The sequence below is a fragment of the Strongyloides ratti genome, scaffold srae_chrx_scaffold0000006, assembly GCF_001040885.1.
Source record: "Strongyloides ratti genome assembly S_ratti_ED321, scaffold srae_chrx_scaffold0000006".
Taxonomy (NCBI): domain Eukaryota; kingdom Metazoa; phylum Nematoda; class Chromadorea; order Rhabditida; family Strongyloididae; genus Strongyloides; species Strongyloides ratti.
The window spans coordinates 303,149-312,278 of record NW_020171514.1 but is presented as its reverse complement, the minus strand read 5'-3'; the positions used below and the strand labels follow the sequence as shown (position 1 = coordinate 312,278).

Here is a 9,130-nt window from a genome sequence, read left to right as displayed (position 1 = left end):
ATAATTATTTTTTGTTGGATAAAATTTTTTCCAAATGACATTCAAAATTACATAATTTTCTACTACATTACCTTATTAAAAAAAATTAATTCATAAAAAGTTATGACTAATTAAAAATTTTTTGATTATCTCAGGAACGAATAAAGCTACAGAAACCTAATAGTACTTAAAATGTAGCGCTTCAAATACTTCAAAAGTTTTTTTTTTGATAAATTGTTTTTTTTTAAAAGTTATAAAACATTAAAAAAAAAAAAATTCAGAAAATTTTTAGCCTAACTTCAGAGGTATATATCTTGCTTCAAAATTATTTTTTTGAACATTTTAATTTGAAAAACAATTTATCCGAACTTTCTTTACCTATAAATTAATTGTTACTTCAAACTCACTTGAAACAACAATTTTGCAGCAAATATTATTGATGCTACCTTTTTTCATTATGCTGCAATATCTCAAAAAAAAATTTTTTTTAGAAAAATGAATGTACTTATCGTTATCAGTGTGTTTTTTTACATAAGAAAATTTTATTAAAAATTTAATTTTCAAAAATATTTTTTTGAAAGTCATTTCTCTACTATATATTTAGAAAACATTCTTTTCTTAAAAAAATTTATAATTTCATTTACCTTAAACATTATCACTTTTTAAACATTTTAAATATATTAATTTTTTGATCAATTAAATACATAACAAAAATATGTGTACAATAAATAATTTTAATAAATATCTATAATATATATTTTTACTATTACCATTCCAATTTTTTTAAAAAATTTATAACATCCACAAAGCTTATTACATATATATTACTTGGTTATGAATTTATTTCATTATCAGACACCTTAAATTTAAATTTTTAATCAATACGTTCATTAATATAATTTGATCAAATTTAAATATTAATATTATATTATGATTATTTTTTGTTAATAATTTAAATTAATTGAATATAACATTCAAATTTTTATCTTCAAAATAATAATTTATAATGTTGTATTTTTAACCAAATAACAAACTACAATGTTCCGGGTTTTACATCACTTCACAATTATATGGCTGCTGTTTCAAATCATCACTTACTGCGAGGGAACTATTCATTCAGCTTTGTTTTCTTCCGTTTCTAAGTATATCAATGAAAGTACCTTTCCAGTTATTGTGCAATTAGAAACCCAATCAGATGCAATATTTGTGAAATGTCCAGCTACTAAATACAAGCATAAGAATGTTAAAGATATATTTTATGCAGATGATACTTTATTGACATCACGATTAACAAGTAATATTGAAAACTAATCTATGTTTGGATAGCACTGCCACATAATGTTTCTGGACATAGTATAGTAACTTGTGGAACGGCTTACATAAAAAGTAGTGATGCAAACTCTACACCTTACGACTGGATCTTTAAATTCAATTGGCTGTCCGAACCAAAACCACTTGAAATAGCAAAGAGAGAGAAAGTATCAAACACACTTCCTTCATCTAATAAATGTGGTGATGATCCATCTAATGTTGTCAAATTTACCAGAGATAAACAAGGCAATTTAAAACGAGTCAGTATAAATAACGGTGAATTAAAAGAAGAAGATGAAATACCTCATGCCAATAAATTATATTACTATTTTGTTGTACCAGAAGAAAATTCTATTCTGGAATATGTACCTCCTTGTGCAATTATTAGAGCAGTTAATGAGAAACCAGAAATAAAAATTAATGGTCAAGAACATCCAGTATCTCCAAATAATAACAAAATTTATGTTGTTAAACGAGAAAGTATGACAGAAGTATTCAATATAAAACTTCACTTGATGTCTCCAGATGCTTCTGATTTCTATAAAGGTGAAAAAATTTTAATGAAAGAAATGAGATACACAGAATCAGGTATTGAAGTCATACCAAATACTGACGAAATGATAATAGACAGCTTTACCCTACATCAATTTAAAATACTGAAATTTACCTACAACTATCCTGCACTTGAAAATGATAAAGTTATAGAAAAAATATATTATTTTGGAGCAATGAAGGATGATTATAACTTTCCAAATCAGGACATATTATATCTGGCAAATGAAACGTCTATTCAACCAAATTGTACCATTAATGGAATCACATATGGATATTTTGATTCTCTCACTTATGAAAATAATACTATCAAATTAAATGAATTTAATAATAATGAAAAAGATAATTTTCAACGTTCTGGAGATTATATTATTTTAAAAAATATTAAAACCAACATAATATTTTTAAATTGCCGTTATATTACTCCAACTGGAAGTGTTACTTTCACTCAAACATTTATAAAAGGAAAAAAAGTATTTATGGGAAAAAATGAAAAAGGAGAAGAAGAATATAAATTAATACCAATAAGTGATAGATCAGAATATGAAAAAATATTAGCTGAACAAGATCAAAAGATAGCAGCTATGAAAAAATCATTTTTTGAAAAACTTAAAGATAATATTGGAGCTGGTGGTGCATATGGAATAATAATTGGAATTATTTTAATTATTCTAGTCATTATAACAATTGCTGCTATATTCTGTTACATTAAATTATTGAGACCAATTATTATAAAAAAGAAAATTATAAAAACATATCCTAATACATTTGAATTATGGGATCAAATATCAAAAGAAGACTTAGAAATATATTCTGAAAATGGTATAAAAAAAGAATATATTTCAGATGGTGTACAAAATTTTGAATATAAAAAAATAGAAGAAGGTGGTGAAGAAATTTTTACTGATACAATCTCTCTTTTTAATAAAAATTTAGTCAATTGTTTTAAAGACATTAATGAAGAAATAACTGCTTATTGTATTAATAATATATCACCAGAAAGAAAGTATATTATATCAGATGGACCAGCAAAAGAAAAAATAAATTATTTTTGGGAGTTGTTATATCGTGAAAATATTAAAGTAGTTGTTGCATTTATTAATCAACCAGATAATGATATTTCAATTGATGATAAAAATTTTTATTATTGGCCAAAAAAGAAAGAAAAATATGGAAATGTTACTGTTCAATTTATAAAAAATTTATCAGTAGATGAAGCTTCTCATTTATCAATTACTAAATTTGAAATGACTGTAAATGTAGGAAAACCAAAAGAATTAACTTTATTTCATGTTAATAATTGGAATGAACATGAAATTCCTAAATCTGATTTTTATCTTACCAAGTTATATGATGTTATTTCTCCATATACAGGTGGTAGTAAAATTCTTATTCATTCTCCACATCAACCTGACAATCGTGTTTATATATTTATGTATTTTTCTTGTATTTTTGAAGTTATGAAAAAAGATATAAATTCTACCAATCCAATGATAATTATAAAAAATATTCGTGAAAATTTTTATGGTGGAAGTATTTCAGCTATAGAATATACATATATTATTAAAGCTCTCATTTCATATTTTATGGAACAAAATATGCTCATTGATTTAATAAATCATGGAGAAATATTTACTGAACAATATAATAATTATAAATATAAATTTGATATTTATGAATCATATGAAGATAGTTCTCTTAAAAATTTCATAAAATTTGTTGGTTTGATTGACTATGGAAAATTAAGATATTTTTATGAACGATTTATTAAAACACAAATAATTAATGAAAAAGTTTTAAACAAAAAATGTTCTCGTTTTTATGCTGTTCTTAAAACAGAAAAAAAAAATAAGATACGATATCCAGAAATTCCATGTTTTGATAGAAATTCAATAAATATTGGAGGAGAAGATTCTACTAATGTTGAAGAATTTATTCATGCTAATGAAATGATTTATAAATATGGTGAAGAAAAAGAAAGAAAAATTATTATGTGTCAGGTAAGAATTTATAAATATTTTTTTTAATATAACATATTTTTTTTAGGCACCATTAAAAGAAACTATTGATGATACATATGATATAATTTTTAAATATCAGGTTGAAGTAATAGCAATTCTTATTAATGAAAATGAATTAAAGAAACAAAATAAATGCTATCCTTACTTTTCATTAAATCTCAAAGATAATAGTTCTAAAAATTATTCACTTACAAATAAAGGTGGTCAACTTGATAAGAATAAATGTTATTATGAGTATGATTGTATACTTACTCAATTATCTACAAATAAAACAAAAAGTTTTAAATTACTACATTATATAAATTGGCCTGATAAAAGTAAGCTTATTTAATTTAAAAACATTTTTTAAATTAATTTTTTTAGATGTACCTTCTGATAAAAAATCTTTCAATGGATTTTATAAAAGATTAATTGAATTGAACAAAAATTATTATTTAATGATTCAGTGTAGTTCAGGTGTAGGAAGAACTGGTACACTTGCATTAATAATCTATATGATCGATATGATTAAATTAAAAAAATCATTCGATCCTATTAAATGCTTAGATTATGTCAGACAACGTCGCTACAAGGCTGTCCAAACTTCAAATCAATTTTTCTTTGCTCTATCTTTTCTTTATGAGCATTTCAAAAATCGCATAGTTGCTGTAAATGCTGAAGTATATGATAAATTTATGAAATTACTACAAACATTGCTTGAAGAAGAAAAAATAACTATAAATTAATAATTTATTTGATATAATATTATTTTATATTAAATTGTTTGGTCATGAGTACACACAAAATATTGTGTTTTAATTATAAATTAAAATAAAAACTAAAGTCTTAAATTATTTTTTCTAATTCTAAAAAGTAATTTTTATAACAATAATTCAAAATATTAACTTATATCTATATTGTATTATTTATAAAAATTTTTTTACAATATGTGTATATAAATTTACAATATATCTATCATCTTATATATTACAGTGAAATTAATTAAATACACTTTAAAAGAACGATATAGAAAAGTTAGTAATGTTCCACGATAATATTTTTTTAAATGCTTTAAATCTTGTTTAATCTTCAAAGTGAATCAACTGAAAGCTATATTAACACCTGAATAAATGACTTCATGCAAAACTGTTATTATTCTACGCTTTATTTTATAAAAATAAAATTTTATTAAATTTCTATATTGTAATAAACAAAAAAAATAACTATATTTACATTAAAAGATAAAATAGTTTTTATTAAATATTTTAAATTCATTCAATATATGTCAAGTCATTTAAAAGATAGCTTTTTTTTAATTGTAAATTTATAACGTTATATAGAAATTTCTTCTTCTTAATATTTTGGCTTTAACATTCTTAAAACGGTTTTTTTGTGTCTGTAGTTTCTCTGAGTTTAGTAAAGCAAAAAATTTAAAGAAAAGGAAAGGAAAGAGTGTTTTGAAGATGTTATTGATAAAACTTATAAATAATGGTAAATCATTTAAAATTTTATCTTTATCTAATTTTTTAAAAGCTTTCACTGAAAGTTTAAATTGTGTTTGATCAATTTGCCATTCAACTAGGAACTTTCTTTGGTTTCCAAAAACAATAAATTATTTAAAATTATTGAATATTTTTTTCAAAATTTAACAATTATTTATTAAATATCCAATGTTTTATGAAAAATGTAAATATATGTACATTTGATCATAAAGAACATTCTACGATTAATTTCAAGTTGAAGTTTATCTTTCTGTTGATAAATTAAATGGATGTTTAATTGTAAATGAATTTGGGAAATTTGATATCTTATTGAAGCATTTTTACAATTCAAATTAAAATGCCTAAATTCAGCAGATTTTAATTTTTATATGGCAGATGTTACATTAATTCTTAAATCAACTATATATTCTGAATCTGAAAAGTATGAACTTATTTATAAAATGATTCTTTTAATATCTGTTGAATTTCCAAGTTTGAACGAAGAATTTAATAGACAGAAAGATAAAACACTTATTCTTGATTCTTTTAAATATTATATTATAGACAAAAAAAAAGCATTTATTCTAATTTTTTACTGATTAACAAAATACTTGAAATAAATTACGATCTAATCAAAAAAAGTTGCTTTTTTTATTATCAAAAAATTATAGAATATACTTTTTGAGTAGCATTTTTTTATATTTAAATATATATAAGTATCGCCCATTGTCATACAAAAGCAATATTTTATAAAATAACATTTTTGATTTTAAAATTATAATTAATTATAAAATTGAAGATTAATAAAATTTTTTGGTTGTATCAACATATTATAAGAAAATTTAAAATGAGTTTTTTTTGTAATGGTTCAAATAGTTATTTTCTAAGTTGCCATTGATCGACAATTTTTTACACTGTCATTATGGATGCAAAGTCAAAATAAATTGTCTTTAAAAAAAGCCAATTAGAAAACAATCTGTGTTAAGATATTCATAAACTAAATTATATATAAAACATTAACTAAAAAAGTTTGAATCATAATAACAGATATCAATATATATTTTGAATTTTTAAAATAAATATAAAAACATTTTTATTCAATCAAACTTTGAATATGAAGAAATTGTTGGAAAATTGTGTTTAAATAAAATATAGTTTTATTTTATTCAAATTAAATTAATTTTTAAAAACATTACTTTTTAAACTGAACCAATAAAAAACATAATTTTAAAATTTTATTAATTTTTCTTTAATAAAAATTTTTTACAACGTTATTATTTTAAATAAATTTCTAGTTTAATTTATTCTAAACATTATCACTTTTTTAGCATTTTAAATAACATCAAATTTTTGATCAATTAAAAAAATAAATTTAATTAATATCTTTAATAATATTTTTATTATTACCATTCCAATTTTTCATTACAATTGGAACACATCTTCTAAGCTTATTGCATATATATTACTTGGTTATGAATTTATTTCACTATAAAACACCTTATATTTAAATTTTTACATCAATACGTTCATTAATATAATTTGATAAAATTTAAATTATAGTAATATATTATGATTATTTTTGTTAATAATTTGAAATAATTAAATGTAACATTCAAATTTTTATCTTTAAAATAATAATTTATAATGTTGTATTTTTAATCAAAAAATATACTGCAATGTTGCTGGTTTTACATTACTTCACAAATACATGGCTGCTGTTTCAAATTATTACTTACTGCAAGGGACATACTCACAGAACTTTGTTTCCTTCAGTTTCTGAAAAAATTAATCAAAGTACTTTTCCAGTTATTATAAATATTGATACGAATCAGATGCAATTCTTGTAAAATGTCCATCAAAAAATTATAAACATACGAATGTCGTAGATAATTTCAATGCGGATGATTCTTTATGGTCATCAAAATTGACAAGTAATATTGAAAAACTAATCTATGTTTGGACAACATTGTCACATAATTCATCCGGAAATAGTATAATCACTTGTGGAACGGCTTATATAAAAAGTAATGATACAAATCCTACACCTTACAACTGGAAGATAAAATTTAATTGGCAGTCTGAACCAAAATCATTTGAAATAGCAAAGAAAGTGAAAATATCAAAAGCACTTCCTTCATCTAATAATTGTAGTGACGATCCAACTAAAGTTGTCAAATTCACCAAAGATAAAGAAGGCAATATGAAACATCTCAATATAAATAATGGTGATTTGAAGGAAGCAGATGAATTACCTCATGCCAATAAATTATATTACTATTATGATGTACCTGATGATAATTCTATTCTGGAACATAAATTTCCTTGTGCGATTATTAGAGCAGTTAATGATAAACCTGAAATAAAAATTAATGGTCAAGAACATCCTGTATCTCCAAAAAATGACAAAATTCATGTTCTTAAAAGAAAAACAATGACGGAAGTCTTCAATATAAAACTTCAGTTGATGTCTCCAAATGCCCCTGATTTCTATAAAGGTGAAAAAATTTTAATGAAAGAAATGAAATACACAGAATCAAGTATTAAAGATATACCAAATACTGATGAAATGATAATAGACAGCTTTACTCTACATCAATTTAAAATACTGAAGTTCACCTACAATTATCCTGCACTTGAAAATGATAAAGTTATAGAAAAAATGTATTATTTTGGACCAATGAAAGATGATTATAAATTTCCAAATCAGGACATATTATATCTGGCAAATGAAACGTCTACTCAACCAAATTGTACCATTAATGGAATCACATATGGATATTTTGACTCTCTCACTTATGAAAATAAAACTATTAAATTAAATGATTTTAATAATAATGAAAAGGATAATTTTAAACGTTCTGGAGATTATATTATTTTGAAAAATAATAAAACCAGCATGATATCTTTAATGTGCCGTTATATTACTCCAACTGGAAGTGTTACATTAATTCAAACATTTATTAAAGGAAAAAAAGTATTTATGGGAAAAAATGAAAAAAGTGAAGATATATATAAAATTTTATCAGAAACTGATGGATCAGAATATGAAAAAAAAATGGCTGATAAAAAAAAAGAAATGGAATCTATGAAAAAATCTTTTATTGATAAATTAATTGATTATATTGGTATTGGTGGTACATATGGACTTATTGGTGGTATATCTTTATTTATTTTAATAATAATAATAATTATTATTTTACTATGTTATTTCAAATCAATTAAACCACGTCTTATCAGAAAAAAAATTCAAAAAACTTATCCTAATATATTTGAATTATGGAATGATATATCACAACAAAAATAAGAAAAATATTCACAAATTGGTGTTAAAAGAGATTATGTTGCTGATTGTGAACGATGCCATGATTATAAAAAAACATGTGAAGGTTTTGAAGAAATATTTGTTGATACAACATCTTTATTTGATAAATATTTAGTCAATTGTTATAAAAATATTAATGGAACAATAACTGCCTATTATATTGATAAAATATCACCACAAAAAAAATATATCATTTCTGATGGACCATCAAATAATAATATTAATTATTTTTGGGAATTATTGTATCGTGAAAATGTTAAAGTTATTGTGGCATTTATTGATATTGAAGATGACAATGTAAATTATTGGCCAAAAAAATCTTCACAAAAATATGGTAATATTAATGTTGAATTTATTAAAAATTTGTCTGCTAATGATATTTCACATTTATCTATTTATCATTTTCAAATGACTGTTGATGTTGGTAAACCAAAAGAAATAACATTATTTCATATTAATAATTGGAAAGAACATGAATTACCTAA

The 9,130-nt window shown here is 22.3% G+C and overlaps 2 protein-coding genes across 2 annotated transcripts in view; both read left to right on the top strand.

Moving 5' to 3' along the window:
* Positions 1-1,017: 1,017 nt before the first annotated feature.
* Positions 1,018-4,588, top strand: SRAE_X000240500 (Protein-tyrosine phosphatase,receptor/non-receptor type domain and Protein-tyrosine/Dual specificity phosphatase domain and Protein-tyrosine phosphatase, catalytic domain-containing protein; the record flags this gene model as incomplete). The annotated part of the gene is made up of 4 exons (XM_024645616.1): positions 1,018-1,273; positions 1,339-3,842; positions 3,889-4,180; positions 4,227-4,588. The coding sequence occupies 4 exons, from the start codon at positions 1,018-1,020 to the stop codon at positions 4,586-4,588; spliced, it is 3,414 nt and encodes a 1,137-aa protein (XP_024499881.1).
* A 1,124-nt stretch (positions 4,589-5,712) lies between these two features.
* The window catches only part of SRAE_X000240400 (Protein-tyrosine phosphatase,receptor/non-receptor type domain and Protein-tyrosine/Dual specificity phosphatase domain and Protein-tyrosine phosphatase, catalytic domain-containing protein), a gene marked incomplete at both ends in the record, with an annotated part of 4,504 nt that continues 1,086 nt past the window's right edge, over positions 5,713-9,130 (top strand). Inside the window, 3 exons of the mRNA XM_024645615.1 lie at positions 5,713-5,815; positions 7,156-8,478; positions 8,659-9,130. The exon at positions 8,659-9,130 is cut by the window's right edge and continues 30 nt beyond it. Coding sequence (XP_024499880.1) covers positions 5,713-5,815; positions 7,156-8,478; positions 8,659-9,130 — 1,898 coding nt within the window. The remainder of the gene's footprint in view (positions 5,816-7,155; positions 8,479-8,658) is intronic.